This window comes from Cucurbita pepo, chromosome LG07 (genome assembly GCF_002806865.2).
Source record: "Cucurbita pepo subsp. pepo cultivar mu-cu-16 chromosome LG07, ASM280686v2, whole genome shotgun sequence".
Classification (NCBI taxonomy): Eukaryota; Viridiplantae; Streptophyta; class Magnoliopsida; order Cucurbitales; family Cucurbitaceae; genus Cucurbita; species Cucurbita pepo.
The window spans coordinates 8,074,466-8,095,124 of record NC_036644.1 but is presented as its reverse complement, the minus strand read 5'-3'; the positions used below and the strand labels follow the sequence as shown (position 1 = coordinate 8,095,124).

General features: G+C 35.6%; 2 protein-coding genes across 2 annotated transcripts in view; both read left to right on the top strand.

Moving 5' to 3' along the window:
- The window catches only part of LOC111798339 (F-box protein At1g55000), a 4,378-nt gene extending 3,063 nt beyond the window's left edge, over nt 1–1,315 (top strand). The window contains exon 2 of the mRNA XM_023681415.1: nt 632–1,315. Coding sequence (XP_023537183.1) covers nt 632–1,018 — 387 coding nt within the window. The 3' untranslated portion in view covers nt 1,019–1,315. The remainder of the gene's footprint in view (nt 1–631) is intronic.
- Nucleotides 1,316–2,565: 1,250 nt separating this feature from the next.
- Nucleotides 2,566–20,241, top strand: LOC111798112 (protein ALWAYS EARLY 2-like). Its single transcript, XM_023681090.1, has 20 exons — nt 2,566–2,703; nt 2,795–2,919; nt 4,369–4,467; nt 4,594–4,656; nt 7,272–7,349; nt 8,928–9,093; nt 11,698–11,787; nt 11,869–12,023; nt 12,213–12,540; nt 12,750–12,827; nt 13,871–14,073; nt 14,227–14,280; nt 15,450–15,483; nt 15,612–15,775; nt 15,863–16,041; nt 16,114–16,396; nt 17,140–17,313; nt 18,252–18,464; nt 18,826–19,095; nt 19,969–20,241. Exons 2-20 carry the CDS (start codon nt 2,815–2,817, stop codon nt 20,122–20,124), a joined length of 2,892 nt encoding a protein of 963 aa, XP_023536858.1. The 5' UTR covers nt 2,566–2,703; nt 2,795–2,814; the 3' UTR covers nt 20,125–20,241.
- The last annotated feature ends 418 nt before the right edge of the window (nt 20,242–20,659 follow it).

Here is a 20,659-nt window from a genome sequence, read left to right as displayed (position 1 = left end):
TCGGAACAAACACTTGAAACTTCTGTCTTTCACCTTAATACATGATTTACAACAATGAAGAACGCATTTGTTGTTGTAGTTCGTAGTTTTTTTCCCCAGCTCCCTAATCCTTGTAAATTGTAAAATATCAATTTAGAAGGATCAAGTATAATTGTTGAGATCAACCTTTTTGATATTGTTCTCGATGGCTATGGACTCTGGTGTAATTTATTTCACAATATACTGTTCTTGATGCTTATGACCTTTCTTGTATTGATTTCACAAACGTATTGTTCTTGATGGTTACAGACTTTGGTGTGTCGATTTCGTAAATGTATTGTTCTTGATGGTTACAGACTTTGGTGTGTCAATTTTGTAAATGTATTGTTCTTGATGGTTACCGACTTTGGTGTGTCGATTTCGTAAATGTATTGCTCTTGATGGTTACAAACTTCGGTGTGTCAATTTCATAAATGTATTGTTCTTGTCGATTTCGTAAATGTATTGTTCTTGATGGTTACAGACTTTAGTGTGTCGATTTCGTAAATGTATTGTTCTTGATGATTACAGAGGTGTGTTGATTTCGTAAATGTATTGTTCTGATGGTTATGGACCTTGTTGTTTTGATCTCGTAAATACACTGTTCTCGTAGGTCATAGACATAAAACGTCTAAACAACATGATGAGCGACCATGGCATATACTCAAGAGAAAGATTGCTAATCCCCATTGGCAATCCCAATATACTTATAAACAGTATATGCTACATCGAGATGGACGCTATCGCGAAACGGGAAGTTGCGACGTTGTATTTGGATGGCATCCCCACGACCCATCATTTATATGGTAAGGAGACAGATGATCATGGTATGTCCTCTGTTCAAGTGAAGAAACGAGTACTCCATTCATTGAGTCGGAGCATGATGGTCGACGATGAAACCGCTCAATATTACTTATCCATTTCCGATGGCGATCCTCGAGCTGCTCTCACAGAATTCGCCGAAGACATCAGGTGGGAGAGGCATATGGGCATGGCCTAGTTTCAGAAATACAGATTGTTGCTCGGAGTAAAGATCACCCGTAAACTAGCGTGGAATTCGGTTGCGTTCGACTGGAACGTGTTTATCTTCTCGACCTCGACAAAGAAGGATCAGCCAAAGAATTCATTTTCAGCCCCATTTCACTAATTGGTATGTATATCTTGTTGCTCTATTTCGCAACTGTATGAATCATTACCAGTAATATAATAGTGTGAATATTAGTATTGTTCTCCACTGAGAATGAATGCTTATAAGTTACTGAATTCATAGCCTTTTATATGACTTCACCATTATCTCTTCATACTCTTCATTTATTCATAGTTGTTTTATTTCTAGATTATTGGGAAGGTTTCTACCCGACTCGACACAAATTAAGATTGGGTCGTATAGATAAGAAAACTCCATGGCATGGGTCTTTTTGAATAAACCGTCAGCATCAACGACCTGTCTCACAAATGCGTTTATAATAAACATAGTGCCCTTGTAAGGAAGGATCGTAAGGAGGAACGAGTATCTTATAAATTCGATGAAGCACACTCAATTGTTTAAGGCTTTCAAATTGTTAGCATAATATGTGTGATCGAGACTCGAGAGTTCGAAAATTTTAGATTTTTGGTAAATAAAATTTTTATGAAAATCTTAAATAATTACTTTTTAATATTTATGCACAATTGTTATAATTTTATTTCATTCCACAATTATTTTTTAAATTATTCATTCTACAATAACTTTTAAGAATTAACGAATTTAATTTTTGATTACGAAAATAACTATAAAAAAAACATATCAACATTATGTTTTTTTTTTTATTAAATACAAAAAAATTTAATCAATAATCCAAACTAACTTCGACCCAATATTTTTATGATTGAGTATGTTATTTAATAATAATTAATCACCGAAACGATTGAGCTAAGTTTAAATAATGTCTCAAGTCAACCTGATCCAATCCATAAACACTCCTAATAGTGATATAAAAGACATGACGTTGACTAAAACAAACAACATTAAAAAAAATTCACTTAGTTGGGTTAAACCGTTTACAACCGGAACAATTTAGCCAAGTTTAAATAATGTCTCGAGTCAACCTGATCCAATCCATAAACACTCCTAATAGTGATATAAAAAGACATGATGTTGTCTAAAACAAACAACATTAAAAAAATTGACATTTCATCTAACGTTCTATAAAATCACTCCACGTATGATATTGTCCATTTTGAATATAAGCTCTCATGGCTTTAATTAGTATTTTTTTATTATAAGCCCGACTTTAATTTGTGCTTCCCCAAGAGGCCTCACACCTATGATAATATTTATTGATTATAAACCTATGATCATTCCCTAAATTAGCTGAGGTGGGACTTTCATCGTTCAACATATGGTCCAATGAGATATAAAATTTTATTTATATATACTAATTATTATTTTTTAATTCGAATATATCCAGAGTAAATAAAAGTATAAAACTAAATTTGTAATTTATTTATTTAATTTTTTTTCTTCCACAAATATAGGATTATTTATTCTCTTTTTCACCAGAGAATTCAAAATTCGGCGGTCCTCTCATCCGCATTTGAAAAAGCCGCCGGATCTTCATCATCTTCCGGGAGAAACTTCCCCAATGCTCCACCGACAGGCATTTAGAGATGGGCGCTTAAAGAGTTAATCGACGGACAAGCCAGGTATTTCCGCCATGTTCAGTCTTGATTTTCTTGCGTTTGTACTTCATCTTGAAAGCTGCATTGTGTATCTTGTTCTCACTAATTGCTTTAGCGGATTACAGATAAAATTCCATGGCGCCTCCAAAGAAATCCACGAGTCGAAACAAAAGAATCCTTCATTCAAATAATCCCTCGGCTGAAAAAAGTTATACGAGCTCGCAAAGAAGCAAGAAACGAGTAATTCTGTCCCGTCTCTTATAAGTTCTGAAATTATCCTGAGCTTTTTTCTTGCTGTTCGACTAGATTTTAGTTGTGAATGTGAATTTCTATTGTTCGATTAGGAATAACGACTCTCCACTATGGTATGATGTTGTCACTTTGAGCATAAGATCTCGCGACTTTGCTTTGGGCTTCCCAAAAGGCCTCGTACCAATGGAGATGTATTTTTTACTTTTTAAACCCATGATCGTTCCCTAAATTAGTCAATGTGGGACTCTCTCCCAACAATCCTCAGCAATCCTACCCTTGAACAAAGTACACTGTAGAGCTTTCCCTGAGGCATATAGAGCCCTCGAACAACCTCCCCTTAATCGAGGCTCGACTCCTTCTCTAGAGTTCTCGAACAAAGTACATCATTGGTTCGACACTTGAGTCACTTTTGACTACACCTTCGAGGCTCACAACTTCTTTGTTCGACTTTTGAGGATTCTATTGACATGACTAAGATAAGAGCATGACTCTGATACCATGTTAGGAACAACAACAATGGTATGATATTGTCTACTTTGAGCATAAGTTCTCATGGCTTTGCTTCGGGCTTCCCAAAAGGCCTCATACCAATGGAGATATATTTCTTACTTATAAACCCCATCATTCTCTAAATTAGCAATTTGGAACTCCCTCCAACAATCCTCAACAGTCCTTTCCTCGAACAAAGTACAATACAGAGCCTTCCCTGAGGCCTATGGAGCCCTAAAACAGCCTCCCCTTAATCGAGGCTCGACTCCTTCTCTAGAGCTCTCGAACAAAGTACACCATTTGTTCGACACTTGAGTCACTTTTGACTACACCTTCGAGTTTCACAACTTCTTTGTTCAACTTTTGAAGATTCTATTGACATGACTAAGTTAAGGGCATGACTTTGATACTATGTTAGTAATAAACGACTTTCTACAATGGTATGATATTGTCCAACTTTGAGCATAAGCTCTCATGGATTTGCTTTGGGCTTCCCAAAAGGCCTCATCCCAATGAAGATGTATTTCTTACTTATAAACTCATGATCGTTCTCTAAATTAGCCAATGTGGGACTTCCTCCCAACAATCCTCAACAGTTTCTCTCAATTAGATTAAGTTTGGAGACCGAATACAGAGAAGAATGGAGTAGGCCGTCTATTTCAATTTTGATTTTAGCTTCAGGACACCCCGAGAGTATCTGTCTGTAATTTACACCTTTTAAGGGGTATAAGAAACAGTGCAGATGTTCGTACGTTGATATACTACAAAATACCTCATTAAAAAGGCAGGATTTTATCTTATTTTTTTGATGATGGCGGTGATGGTGTGTGAACTTTTCATTAAAAGTTGTTCAATAAAGGGTTCTTCACCATTTCTATCTATTTCAAGGTTGAAGAATCTAATATCTGTGGTCCTGATTGTTATATTGCCTTTATAACCTTATGACAGAAGAAGAACTTGTGTGAGAAGTTGGGACCTCGATGGAGCACGAGGGAAATTGAGATTTTTTATGAAGCGTACAGAAAATATGGACAAGACTGGAAAAAGGTATGTCTGTTTATAACACTTCAACTAGTTCTCTCAATATTTTGTATTCTGTTGTGCACCATATCTCATAAATCTTATGTTCTTATATATTTTTAATAATTTTTTTTCCCTCTTTAACGTTTTCAGGTGGCTTCTTCTACGTATGGTAGATCAATTGAGATGGTAGAGGCTCTTTACAATATGAACAGGGTATGTTAAGTCCTTCTATGATAGCAAATTCGCATGGTTACCTTTGTGATGTGCTTTCTCCCCCTCAGCTTACTACACGAGCAATAGTTTAATATTAGGCAATTTAAGCGCATAATGCTGCAATGTTGCTCTTTTTTCTTTTTCTTTTGCATAAGTTGACTTCTTCCTTTTTGTATATGTACATGTAGTGACTATTGGCTTTCTTCTCACTGATCATTGTTGTTTCGTATGCTACTTCCTCAATGGTACACAGAATTTTGATAGAATAGTGCCGGTTCATTTACTCAGTTATTATGATTGAATTGCACTGCTTGTCAACTTTGCATTGGTAAGTGCCTAACTTTTGGGTTTTCTTCAATGGAGAGCCTTCAGGCAAAATCACAAGCTTCAGGGGCTTAGATAAGTGTCTCTTTCTTATCTTCTTGTTGATATCTTCATCAAGGGGGCTAAGGGAAAAACGTAATTGAGGATAACTAAATGTGAGGGTAAGGTCTTACTCATTTCTGCTTTGAAAATGACAAGATTTATTCTTGGTATTGAGTAGATATTTGAAGCTCATGAAGATTATTTTTGTGTTCAATCGTTTTATGGGCTTGGATTCGACAATTCCTTCTTAGTTTGTCTCGAGTTGTGATTTTGAGTTGATTGGTGATTTAACAGGATTATTTCTCAAGAGGAGTTTTAAGGTTATTTTAATCAATATGGTTTNCTTACTTATAAACTCATGATCGTTCTCTAAATTAGCCAATGTGGGACTTCCTCCCAACAATCCTCAACAGTTTCTCTCAATTAGATTAAGTTTGGAGACCGAATACAGAGAAGAATGGAGTAGGCCGTCTATTTCAATTTTGATTTTAGCTTCAGGACACCCCGAGAGTATCTGTCTGTAATTTACACCTTTTAAGGGGTATAAGAAACAGTGCAGATGTTCGTACGTTGATATACTACAAAATACCTCATTAAAAAGGCAGGATTTTATCTTATTTTTTTGATGATGGCGGTGATGGTGTGTGAACTTTTCATTAAAAGTTGTTCAATAAAGGGTTCTTCACCATTTCTATCTATTTCAAGGTTGAAGAATCTAATATCTGTGGTCCTGATTGTTATATTGCCTTTATAACCTTATGACAGAAGAAGAACTTGTGTGAGAAGTTGGGACCTCGATGGAGCACGAGGGAAATTGAGATTTTTTATGAAGCGTACAGAAAATATGGACAAGACTGGAAAAAGGTATGTCTGTTTATAACACTTCAACTAGTTCTCTCAATATTTTGTATTCTGTTGTGCACCATATCTCATAAATCTTATGTTCTTATATATTTTTAATAATTTTTTTTCCCTCTTTAACGTTTTCAGGTGGCTTCTTCTACGTATGGTAGATCAATTGAGATGGTAGAGGCTCTTTACAATATGAACAGGGTATGTTAAGTCCTTCTATGATAGCAAATTCGCATGGTTACCTTTGTGATGTGCTTTCTCCCCCTCAGCTTACTACACGAGCAATAGTTTAATATTAGGCAATTTAAGCGCATAATGCTGCAATGTTGCTCTTTTTTTTTTTTCTTTTGCATAAGTTGACTTCTTCCTTTTTGTATATGTACATGTAGTGACTATTGGCTTTCTTCTCACTGATCATTGTTGTTTCGTATGCTACTTCCTCAATGGTACACAGAATTTTGATAGAATAGTGCCGGTTCATTTACTCAGTTATTATGATTGAATTGCACTGCTTGTCAACTTTGCATTGGTAAGTGCCTAACTTTTGGGTTTTCTTCAATGGAGAGCCTTCAGGCAAAATCACAAGCTTCAGGGGCTTAGATAAGTGTCTCTTTCTTATCTTCTTGTTGATATCTTCATCAAGGGGGCTAAGGGAAAAACGTAATTGAGGATAACTAAATGTGAGGGTAAGGTCTTACTCATTTCTGCTTTGAAAATGACAAGATTTATTCTTGGTATTGAGTAGATATTTGAAGCTCATGAAGATTATTTTTGTGTTCAATCGTTTTATGGGCTTGGATTCGACAATTCCTTCTTAGTTTGTCTCGAGTTGTGATTTTGAGTTGATTGGTGATTTAACAGGATTATTTCTCAAGAGGAGTTTTAAGGTTATTTTAATCAATATGGTTTATACTCCAATGATTGGAACGCAAAAGTTGTTGCCTTGTTGGAATTTGGTTGACTTCCTTAGTTCAAGCTTTAGTTTCCCTCTCTTTTGATGATAGGAAGCATTTTCTCTTCAGGAGGATAAGTTCATTGCTGCCTCCCTCTTTCTTAGCAGTTTTCCCTCGTCTTTACTGTCCTATCTCATTGAAATGGAAGCCTATTATCTCTTTATCCTATCCTTTGATCAATTTGAATTTCAAAAGTAATAAGGACTTCCAGGTTGACTTTCCTTTTGCTATTCCTCAATTGGCTTCATTCTAATCTGGTGGATAAAAGAGTTGGGGTTTTAATACATTTTGTTCTTTTACTTTTCCTTAGGACTAGTTGATTTCCTTTCTTCACAATAATTTTCCTTCTCTCTTTAAATGGTGAAGTTTTCTTAGTAACTTATAAGCTATGCAATACAATTTTCTTAGTAACTTAGTAACTTTTGTTATGCCTTTGCTTTCCAGGCATATCTTTCCTTGCCGGAGGGGACTGCATCTGTTGTTGGTCTCATAGCGCTGATGACAGATTACTATAATGTTATGGTGAGCGTGTATTATGTTTTTATTGTCGTAAACATAAAATCTTTACTGAATGTCTTAATTGGGCCTTGTTTGTGTCTCTTTCACGTCTTTGGTTTGTTGTTTTGATTAAAAAACAGATAGGTTTATGTCTAGTTCCATTAAATAAGTCCTGCTACCAAAGCAATCACGTATATGTAAGGTAAAAGGATGGACGCTTCAAAACTAGTCTTTATTGCACTTTCCATACATTACGCGCAAGCTCAACTTAGAATATGAGCTTCTGTTTATAGGGAAAAGTTCCGAAGGGCTGAAGTAATAAGAACCATGTGAGATCCCACATCGGTTGGGGAGGAGAATGTAACACCATTTATAAAGGTGTGAAAACCTTTCCTTAGTAGACGTGTTTTAAAAACCTTAAGGGGAAGTCCGAAAGGGAAAGCCCAAAGAGGACAATATCTGCTAGCGGTGGGCTTGGGCTATCACAAACCATTTCTATAAATTTTTCGAGGGAGAAGCCCAAAACAATAGATTTCTTCAAGAGTATATTAAGACTAGAGAAATTCTCAATGGAGCTAAATAAAAGATAACTCTAAATTTCAGATATCTAGAATAGTTTTAAATGTTTTCTAAGATCATCTAATATAGCTCTATTGTTAGTATACCTTGAATATTCCCTTGTCAACAATGTTACACTTATTTACATTCCCTTCAGCAAGTTGTCATTGAAACTCTACAATTTGATACATTCAATCGTTTTGTGAATGCCTACTCAATTTGGTCTTGCACCTTCCAGCATTACCTCTCGTTTCAAAGTTCTCACCAAGGAGTTGCTTTAGATGGAAAGGAAAGTTGGAGACTTCAAGTGTAAAAAACCTGGTGTAGCTTTCAAGGATTTTTTTCTTATTGTTTATGACGTGTAAACAGTAATGGTTGAGAGAATGAGAATACTCTACTCCATTCACTAAAGAGATAAATATATACATGTGTTCAAGATTAACTTAAGTAGGAAGGACAAACACAACTAATATACTAACAAAATTATAAATTTACTAATATGAAAATTATAGCACTCCGCCTCAAGTTAGAGCATATATATTCATCATGCCCAACTTGGTAGAGAGAGAATCTATTTTGGCCCCATTTAATGCTTTTGTGAAGATATGCCCTAATCGTTCAACATTCTTCACATATCTTTTGATTCCAAACCTTGTTGTATCTTTTCATGTATAAAATGACAGCTGACCTCGATGTGTTTAGTTGGTGTTGTAGATCAAATCCCATTTCAATAAGAAGTTGACGTATCCATAATAATTTACATATAAGTTGTGGCATCCCTTTTTATTCTAATTCAATGCTCGAAAGTGACACCACTTTTTGTTTCTTAATCTTCCAAGAAACCAAGTTACCACCCACAAATACACAATATTTTGAAGTTGATCTTCTATCTTTCTTAGACCCTGCCCAATCAGCATGTAACAACACTCTATCTGATGATCTTTGTTTATAAACTGCAACTGCAATGTAACAACACTTCGTTCAATTTTTTTTGTCAATTCATTTGCTTAGAAATTTTAATATAGTCAATTGGTAAATTGACAGGAAGGTAGAGATAGTGAACGTGATAATTATCATGCTTCAGGTTTTCAAGAATCTCCAAAAACTAATCAAGGAAAAGTTCAAATGAGTTTCTCAAATGAAGACTATTGTACTAGTTCCGTTGCAGCAAATGGTGGATGTCTGGCTTTGCTTAGGAGTTTATATCATGGTAAGACAATTGAAATGCTATTGTGCATGAGGGGCTGTTTTCCATGTTTTTGTTTATGATTTTATTGGTAACTAGTATATTTATAGGGCCTGCATCTCATGGAGGCTTGAAAATCTATGTTTTCTCACCTGAAGAACTCTAAAAACATCCTAAAATAAGCAATCAGTCCAAATACCATGAGGTAGCTTAAACAGCTATGCACCGAAGAGCCTTAATTCTACACTTGTTTTTATGATCAAGTAGGAGAAGACTGAGGGCTCCATTAATGGAGATAGGTTATCTATAAAGTTCAGGAAAGCCAAACAATTTCCCTCTAAGAAAGGTGGAGAAATTGTACAGGATTTTTCTTGATAAAATGAAAATTAGACATAAAGTTGCAGAAGCTTCCCTATGAGGAACTTATTCGAATGAACCTTATAACTTAAAACTTAGGTGAAAAACTGAAAACTGAGCCCACAGAACAATAAAGATCAATGAAGGTAAACAATCCCAACAAATCTCAATCAAGAACAGCCACTGAACCTTTTCAGCCATATGATAGCCCTTTTCAGCCGTACGTTGTCAGCGGCCATAATTAAGTTAGTATATGCAGAGAGTTGATGACAATTGTTCTAGTACTGCAATGTTGGAGGCCGTACTTGCTGGGACAAAAGTTTGTGGTGTGAACTGACCAAAAGGCCCTTTGTAGTTTGTTAGAGCAAAGGGATGTGGAAATGAAATACCAACTATGATTGGCAAAGCTTTTAAGGATTTGATTTTGAAATCCATTACTGATCTGGGCTAGAAAACTAAGTTGCTGATGTTTTATCTCACCAACCTATAGTGGTTTAATTAGCAACATTGACTGGCCCTCCTATTCAAGTTTTCCACAATTGGTAGTCACGGATCACGACATGGTCTTCCTTAGTATTTTTTGGAGTGAACAAGNAGCCCACAGAACAATAAAGATCAATGAAGGTAAACAATCCCAAGAAATCTCAATCAAGAACAGCCACTGAACCTTTTCAGCCATATGATAGCCCTTTTCAGCCGTACATTGTCAGCGGCCATAATTAAGTTAGTATATGCAGAGAGTTGATGACAATTGTTCTAGTACTGCAATGTTGGAGGCCGTACTTGCTGGGACAAAAGTTTGTGGTGTGAACTGACCAAAAGGCCCTTTGTAGTTTGTTAGAGCAAAGGGATGTGGAAATGAAATACCAACTATGATTGGCAAAGCTTTTAAGGATTTGATTTTGAAATCCATTACTGATCTGGGCTAGAAAACTAAGTTGCTGATGTTTTATCTCACCAACCTATAGTGGTTTAATTAGCAACATTGACTGGCCCTCCTATTCAAGTTTTCCACAATTGGTAGTCACGGATCACGACATGGTCTTCCTTAGTATTTTTTGGAGTGAACAAGGTTACATGGAACACAACATAGATGAAGTATGACCTATCATCCCCAAATGAATGGACAAACCAAGAGGGTCAATCGGTGTATGAAAACTTGTTTATGCTCTATCTGTGCAGAAAGACCAAAAGCATCGAATGAGAGGGTGGCTTAGGCAGAATATTGGTAGAGTACCAAATACCACATCACCATTAATACCACTCCTTTTCATGTTGTGTCAGGCGAGCACCTCTCCTTTAATAAATTGTAGCAACAAAAACTTGACTAATGCAATATTGGAGCAATAGCTAACTAAACAAGACATGACCTTAGATGTGTTAAAAAACCATTTGGCTGCTGCTCAGAATTGTATGAAGAAGCTAGCTGATCGAAAGAGGAGGTAGGAAGAGTATCCAATTGTGGTGTGGGTATATCGAAATTCAGGCTGTACCACCCATTATCCTTAGCAAGATGAAGAAATGAAAAGCTGTCACAACGTATTTTGGACCGTTTCAAGACCTGAAGAATGAAGTATTTGGAGAATGGGAAGTCTTGGTTCAATGGAATGGTCTGCCAAAATATGAAGCAACTTGGGAAACGGTCGTCATGATGCAGCAACAATTACTAGTACCTAAGATAAAAAGAACGAGGATGGGCCAGATATGTAATAGCTATTGAGCTTATTTTCATGTTTTACGTTTTGAGGGGAAGGTCAATATTCATGTTTAGAGTTATTGGCCCTTAGTTATCCTATTTAATTCTACTTTGGAGTGGGAAGTACACATCTTTTGGAATTGAAGTACAAACACATAGTTCTTTGGTGAGACCATCCCTCTCGAATTGGTTGAAAAATGCCAGAAGTTTGATATTTTTCCATTAAATTGTCCCTTTGTAAGTTTATACTTTACAAATATGTAGAAAAAAAAAGCATGAAATTAGTTTGAATATTAACTATTTCTATACACGTCGATGACTGCCAATAAAAAATGTTTTTTTTGTAGCTAAAACCTACATTCTGATAAANATGAAATTAGTTTGAATATTAACTATTTCTATACACGTCGATGGCTGCCAATAAAAAATGTTTTTTTTTGTAGCTAAAACCTACATTCTGATAAATGTTTTCTTGGCAGTAAAAGCATTGCAAAAATATTTTTTACAATTGTCCTATAACAAGATTAACAGGACCTAATTTTTCTTAAACCTTGGCTGTGACAATCTTCATATAGGTAGCCAGCCTCGTGTCGTGCAGAAAAGGACACCTCGTGTTCCTATTTCATATTCAAATAAAAGAAGTGAATGGAAAAACCATGCTTCTGGTAATAAAAGTTCNAAAAGGACACCTCGTGTTCCTATTTCATATTCAAATAAAAGAAATGAATGGAAAAACCATGCTTCTGGTAATAAAAGTTCGAAGAAGTCAGAATTTCACGTGAGCAGTGATGAAGTTGCACATGGTGCCACATTAGCTTTGGCTGAAGCCTCACAAAGAGGGGGCACTTCCACAACATCCATGCCTTGCAAAATAAAAGAGAACTTGAAATCCTCATACGAGGTGAGGGGAAGAATGGAATTTCAGTATTCATTGAAGTTTCCTTCAGTAACATTATTGTTTGCTAGTAGTGTTATGCCTAATGTTATAATTGTTTATGCAATTAGCACCCACACTCTCCTTTCTTGCTCTTTGGAGATAGTTGGAAACAGTTGAAGCTTCGGATGTTAACTTGTACAGGACTGATTTCAGGTCAGCGGTGGACGTAAAGGAAGACCAATCGAACAATTTGGTTATGATCCTAGCTTGATAGTAGATATAGAGTCTGCAAGGACAGTCAAGGCTCACCGCAAGATGAAGAAACGGTACAGAAAGGAGAAAGTTTTAGATGATAAAGACCGGCAGTTTCATCAAAGTGTCGATTATTTAACAGAAAATAGACCTGAAGCGCCTATTATGGATGGCGTAGGCAGTCTCAGTGTTCCAGAAGGAAAAGTTGATTCTGAAATTTCAAATGCAGATTGTGAGCTATCATTTCCACTAGTTCAGCGAAAGAAAAGCAGGAAGCAGTCACGTGGAGGTAATTTTGTTGCTCTAGTTTCAATCTGTAGTGTTGTATGCAATGATTGTTATACATATTAGTTGATGAAAGAGTCAACCGTTCAATTGCTCAACTTGTGGTTGGTTAATTTTCATGATTATCATTGGTTGAACAGAGTTGTATATTGTTCTGAACTCTTTGGTTTTTTTTCATTAAAAAAGTTGCTAATTTGTGGTTTTTCTGAATAGATGGGAACATTGCTGTAGATGCTTTGCAGACCTTAGCTGATTTGTCTTCCGTGATGCCAGTTACTGCCATGGAACCAGGTAAATAGATACTTGTTTGTTCTAATTTATCATGGTTTTGGAGTGTGATATGATGGTTTGATATTAATAATAAATTTACATTCTTGGTTGGGCAACTAAAGGTTTGACACAAAGCTTAACATTATTGAATTTGAAAACTAAACCACTCTGGCTATTCTTAACATTATTCATCCTTTTTTATGTCAACTAACTTTTTATATTCCTCCCATTTCCCCTATTTTTCACGTTTCAAATTTAACCCAAACGTTTATGAAACAACAAAGATTCTAAAAGGATGGCACAATCAGCCACAAATCAAATTTAATTGCATCAACTGTTCTTTTTTGTGCTGTTGGTATGCTCTTTGTCTGCGTATTGAAATTGTTGTTCTCGATGGATGGTTGAACACATAATTCTGTCAAGCAAAATCTTTTTCTTGTAACAAGCTCTTTGGAGTACTGCCTTTCAATATCATTAAAATACGTTATGTACTTAGTGTAATAATTTTCCATCTACATTTGGTAATCGATCAAGGTGCTTTTACTCCTAATTGTTCATTACTTTTTTGATAATTCTACTAGTAGGAAAAGGGGAGTTATATGGATGAAGCTAAAGACACAGGCATACTCACTAGACAGTCTCAATGATATCTAAAAACTTTATTTGCCTCCCTAGGGTGAGNCTTTTTTGATAATTCTACTAGTAGGAAAAGGGGAGTTATATGGATGAAGCTAAAGACACAGGCATACTCACTAGACAGTCTCAATGATATCTAAAAACTTTATTTGCCTCAATGATGATTTAGCAAACCTAAAACTTTCGATCGGTTCATGCTTTCTTCCAATATTAGTTTCATTATTGCGGTAAAAATAAAAATATAAGCTTCCTTATTGTGTTTACATATGATGGTTTTTTTTATTTTAGTTTATTTTATATGATTCATCTATTACCTATGTCCTCTAAATATAAGCTTCCNTTTTATTTTATTTTATATGATTCATCTATTACCTATGTCCTCTAAATATAAGCTTCCTTATATTTTATCATTGTTGATCTGCACCAAGAAGCATCTGTTCAAATTGTGGAGGAAACTGACTCTTTCAATTTGGAAAACAAATCTTGTATTGAGGATAAAGCAAAGCAAATCATGGTCCCTGAAACGTTCAATATTGAGGATAAAGCAAAGCAAATCATGGTCCCTGAAACGTTCAATATTGAGGATACAGGTTATGGGAAATCAAAACCTGGAAGTGACTTGTCAATTGTGGTATCACACTGATCCATAAAGCTAGTAATTTTCAATGTGAAAGCTCCTTTCTTTTGGAAGTTGTCTCTTGATTTTGCTAGTTTTTATCTAATGTATAGAGTATACAGAAAACTATTTCTTTTTCATTATTCATTATTCACTATTCATTTGCAGATACCTGATACAAAAATTCCCGTGGATGCCCATTTACGTGAAAATTTGAAGACAGTAAGTGAACATTTTAGCTGAAATTCTTGCAGATTCTTGCTATACAAAATGATACGATGAAATGGAGAAAGGATGCAATGAAGAAAATGCCATTATTTGTATTTTTGTAGAATTTTAACTCATAACATACGGATATCCTCTACTCTGTAATTTCATTATAATAAATGAAAGCTGGCTTCTTTTCCCAAAAAAAAACAAGAAGAAGAAAATGTAGGTCGAAGTTTTGCTTCTTTAAGTAAACATAAAGCATGTTCATTTTATGAAGTCTAAAGGATTTCGTTTTAATAAATTGTAGTGGAAATATCATTAACATAGTGACATTTATTCACTTTTAACTCCCTGCTGGTTGTTCATGTCTTTCAATTGAAATTAGGTGTAAAGTGCCTTCACTTTTAAATGCATGGTTTGTCTGTCATTTGAACTTCTCTGCACTGCATTTGAGGTATTTGTTCATCAGTATGTTCGGTATAGTTGCGTTCTGCAAGAATGATTTCTTTTTTCCTTTAAAAAATGGCATTTGGTTGTGTTGAGAATGCAGTGTTTTGATTCGGTTTTTTGTGCCTTTCATATGGTTGGGAAAGATAAGTTTGATGCCATTTTCTTCTAATGCAAAATCATTTATCAATGATGCCTTCGTCTTTTTTGTTTTTTTTTTCTTTTTTTCCGTGAAAGGAAATTACTTTTTACTGAGAAACTTACTCCAATGGGTAATAATGAAAGAAGTTTAGAGAAACTTACTCCACAATTGGTAACAATCAAAGAAGAAATGCAGCTACACAAAACTGGAGAAAGAGTACACCACAAGGATCCGAAAGTTTGATCTATTCTGTATATCCATCCAATTCTTACCCTTTTTTATTGCTTCCTCCCCTATCAAATCTTCTGATCGAAAAGCCTTATAGCATGCATATCTAGTTTCTTTTTAAAGGAATTGCTACAAAGGACTTTTTGGATGAGAATGAGGAATCTGCGACATACCAATTCAAGCCTTAACTTTAAAATTGTCCCAGAAATGCCTAATTGCTTTGCTATTGAAGACGAGATGGTTGGCATTCTTTAGGGAGTCTTCAGAGAAAACACAGTTGAAGAAAGGCAACTCAATGATTTGTGGAGTTACTTTTACAATATATCACCTTTCCTTATTGCTCGTGTATCTTTCTTTTTTGCAGGCCACATCTGGGCATACTAAACCAATGAATAACGGTAAACAAGTTTGTTATGACAACTTTTGCAATGAAAAATATTGGAAATAGATCATTATATTAGAAGATATTTGGACATTGATTAGAAATGAAGGAATTGATATGTCCAATTAATTCCATTTCCTGTAGAAAATCAAGTCACTCTACCAATTAAGCAGGGGAGTCGAAGTAGATGTAAGATGGGGCTTCGGAGATTGTTGACCCATCAAAAGACGAAGCCCTGTGACGAAAAATTGGAAAAAGAGCTCAGGAAATATTCCCCCTCTGTTCAAGACAGAGCATTCTTCCTCAAAGTAAGATCGTCAGTTTCTTCTTTATTTGGAGGCAATCGTCTCTATAGCACAATGTTAAAACTATCTGCCTTTGCTTCGAAAATTCAGGACAAACTTTCTAATTGCATGTCGTCCACTTTGGTGCGTAGATGGTGCATTTTTGAATGGTTTTATAGTGCAATTGATTATCCTTGGTTTGCAAGAAGGGAATTTGTCGAGTATTTGGATCATGTTGGCCTGAAAAACATCCCAAGGTTAACACGTCTTGAATGGAGTGTCATAAGAAGGTATCTTTTGTAAATTTATACTTACTCGAGAACGCCATGAACTGAAAGTCTGAAATGTGTCTGTTTATGCAGTTCCCTCGGTAAACCTCGGCGGTTGTCTGAATGTTTTCTTCATGGAGAAAGAATGAAACTCAAACTTTTCCGAGAATCTGTAAGACAAATTTATGCTGACCTCCATGCTGGCAGTCGTGAAGGGCTTCCTACAGATTTGGCGAGACCTTTAACTGTTGGGCAGCGTGTAATAGCTTTGCTTCCAAACACACTAAAAGTTCTTGATGGAATTGTCTTAACGGTTAATCATGACAAGTACAGGATTCAGTTTGATAATCAGGAGATTGGAGTCAAATTAGTGATGGTAGCTTTTCTCCTCCTTATCTTGGGTTAACTCATATAGGATACTGTTACTCTTCCTTTGGGCTTAAAATCTTGTTTAATTACTGTAAGTTGTTTAAAGATAAAAATCCCATATCATGTAAAAGAGCAGGATAAAGCTATCTATTCTATTCTATTCTGATGGAAAAGGACTATAGATCCATGAAACTTTTATGGTATTAATCCATATTAGTAGGGGTTCTAAAATTCGTCTGGTACTTGCACTCGGTCATAAGTACACGTATGCTTCGTTTGCCACTTGGTGAAGATATTAGCCTGTAAGATGTTATCTTGTTAACCAACCTAAATAGTATGTTAATTACTATTTCATATGCTTCTTTTTGTCACATGGGTCCATAACATTTGTTATCTTGTTAACTAATAACCTAAACGGTAGATTTAATATTATTTCATATTTTTACCACTCATTTGTGAGCTTGGAAATTAGTGTAAGATGCAACAAGTAGTTAACTAAACAGAAAATGGCGTTACTACCGAACCCAAAAGCTTAGGATAAGTTTTTTTTTTCACTCCTTTAGAGAGTTTGTATCTTTAACAATAGTCTTTTTTCATTACATACAACAAAAAGTTTCATGCCTTGTTAAAGATGTTACAAGAGGGATATAGTTTTGATGCTAATATTATCTAATTTGTTGCTGCTGAATCCAGAAGTTGTCTTTCAGCTAGTCATTATTTATTTACTGACATAAAAAAGTTCCACTTCAGGATTTTGATTGCATGCCTTTCAATCCAATGGATAATCTTCCAGTGGCTCTTAGATGTCAGAGCCGTTCCATCAACGCACCATCTCTCGAATGCAAAGAGCCAAAAGCAAATAGCCATCCAAATCTAAGTAGAGAATTGGAGAAAGCATCCAACCCATACACCATTGATACCTTGGTAGCACACTTGAGTTCTTAGTATTTTTAAATTAAAATTATTCTGCATGTTATTAACATTTTGGTTAATAAGATTTCGGCTTAGTTTCAAATCTCATTTTTTATATGTTGATGGATAGATTAGCATATTTCTTGTGGATTTTATTTCAGATCATTAGTTCGATAACTGATAAGACCAGAGTGATACATTCAAGAGCTAGCCACACGCTCGATACTTGGATCCTCAACATCTCTTATTCTCAACAATTGGAATCATTTTTCGTAAATTTATATCATTGTAGTCAGTTCTGTATGTATAGGCTCCTTTTTCTTGCATAAATATATAAGCGTGCTTTTATGCTGGTGTTATTCTTTTAGCTTTTACAGGAAGCTAAAGCCTAGTTAAGCCTTCTAGCCATGGTAGGAAGAGATTTGTGCTTATGAACCAATGAGACTTAAGTGAGATGGCATCTTACATTGAGGCACACAAGTCTAAAAAACATGAACTTTCTTAGTTTCTTTGCAAAAAGGCTACTGAATAGCCTACAGTTTGCTTAAAGTTTCATTTCCGAGAATTGGTTGGATCTGTCCAACCTTGGTAATAAAGAATGAATGTTCTAAAGGAACGTGAATAATGCAGAAAATTGCATGAATGTAGGATAGGGTGAGCTCAAATACTGCATTATTTAAGAGATTCCTTGAAATAAGAATTGAAGTGAACTGTTCTTGAAGAGTGAGCTCAAAAACTATAGTTGGATGATATGCATGATTATGTTGGCATCTATCCAATTAACTATAGAACCAAACTAATCAAGAACACTATAGAAAACGAACTTCGAAGTGGCCTAGGAGATGTGTATTTTTACTTTGTACCTTCAAAATCTATTAGCTATCGTTGTGTTGGATCTGTTATTTGTTTCAACTTCAAACAACATCTTAATTGATTGTATGCATCTGTAGGTTCCTTCCACCACATTTAACCTGGCGCAGCATAATACTTTCCCTGGGAACTCATTGCCTCCGTGGTCGATGTCTCCGTCTCTAGCTAATACCAGAGCACCTAGTGGTATCCCTCATTCTTTAAATGTTTCTCATGAATCAGGATGTGGGGTTGTTGATATTGTCAGAGGTTCGAGGGAAAAGGCACAGTTGATGGTAAATGTTGCTATTGAGGTACTTCTGTCTCTCTCTCTCTCTCTCACACACACACACACTCGTCAAACAACATACGTGCACACGTGCACGCATTCCGAAATCTAGGTCGAGTTTACTTGATTAATTCTTATTGTTATAACTAAGCTTCCCTCCTTAATCCTTATAGCATTATATACGATGAACCCATCAGATATGAAACAAGCTCATTTATTTGCAACTTCAATGAACAAGTTGATCCTTGAACAATTGATTGGCAATTTCCTTGAGTTTAGGCACCAAATTTTCTTTACTCATGTCTTAGTGGTGTAAAAACAGCCAAACATGATTGATGATGCATGAGTATTTGTGAAGAGAGATTTCATGATACCATTTTGTTCAGGTCATGTTGAGCACGAGCCAAGGTGATGATCCTCTGACAATTATTTGTGGTGCCCTGCATTCTTTTGAGTCGTTTGAGTATCAGAAACCTTTAAGCAAGTCTCAAGAGTATATAAATGACAGTTTGGGCCCCTTTAACCAATTATGCTCATTGGAACACCTTTCTACTAGTGATCTAATCAGTCCAAGATCGAGACGTTCCGATAAAGATTATGGAGGAATTCCTTCAAATCTAATCACTTCATGTGTTGCTACTTTGCTTATGATCCAGGTAATTGCTATGAAACTAAGAACACCTTTATTTCATGTCTATTCAGATACTACGCAGTCTGCAGTGCATCCATCTGTGCAAGGCTTGAACAACCCGTCCACTGAATTTTATGTCTGTTGTTGCTTTGTTTGGTTTTGTCCTACTACTCTTAGAAACATGAACTTCAGTAGGAATAGTGTTGGGCATGGTATAAAATCATTGTGACTGATCTGAAGTACCAACCCAAATCTACCGCTAGCAGATATTGTTCTTTTTGGGCTTTTCTTTCGGGCTTCCCCTTGAAGTTTTAAAACACGTCTACTAGGGAGAGTTTTCCACACCCTTGTAAGGGATGCTTCATTCCCTTCTCCGACCGACGTGAGATCTCACAATCCACCCCCCTTGGGGCCCTAGCGTCCTTGCTGGTATACCGCCTGGTGTCTGGCTCCTAATACCATTTGTAGCAGCCAGCTCTAGTCCACTGCTAGAAGATATTGCCCTCTTTGGGCTTTTCCTTTCGAGTTTTCCCTTAAAGTTTTAAAACGCGTCTATTAGGAAGAGGTTTCCATACCCTTTAAGGGCTTCGTGTTGAGGATTGTGTTGGGAGGGAGCCCCACATTGGCTAATTTAGGGAATGATCACGGGTTTATAAGTAAGGAATACATCTTCATTGGTATTAGGCCTTTTGGGGAAGCCCAAAACAAAGCCACGATAGCTTATGCTCAAAGTGGACAATATCATATGATTGTGAAGATCCGTGATTCGTAACACTTCGTTCCCCTCTCCAACTGATATGAGATATGACATGTTTAGAGGAGAATTTAGTGGTTGCTAGACTTAATGTATCTTACTAAGTTCATTCATTACTTGTTTCCATGCTACCGTAACGTGCAGGCGTGTGTCGAGTATCCATATCCACCAGGCGACGTGGCTCAAATCTTAGGTTTAGCAGTTAAAAGTTTGCATCCAAGATGTTCTCAGAATCTGCATTTTTATAAGGAGATTGAAACTTGCATGGGAAGAATCTGTTCCAACTTGAATTCAATTTGATTGATCCCTCCCTGTTTCATATGTACACTAAATCTGTAATCCTCACTAACTCTCCAGGTTTTACCATTTACTTTTGTTTCTTTTACTTTTACCTCAAAAATTAACTTTTTTTTTTTTTTTTGTTATTGTTAGTTTGATGAATTTTTCGTGACCTGTTGATCGATGATATATATATTTATTTGCTAGTTATAAACTAGTTGATATTTATTAGCATCGGAGAGAAAATTATATATTTTGTTGTCATAGTTATAATTAAAAAAAAATTGACACAATTTTAAATAAATAATTTTTAAAAAAATATTTCTTGATTTAAAATTTAAGAGAAAATTGATTTTATAAACAGAGATTATGGTTTTTTTTTATAAATTAAATGGATCCAAACTAAAAATTTAAACAGAGATTATGATTTAATATTTCTTGATTTNCAAAATTAATTATATAAAGTAAATTCGACATGTCGTCCATCGCCTGTTTTTGTTGAAGGAGCAAGCGCCAAGCACCGAAGCCAAAAGCTTGGGATTTCAAGTTCGTAGTT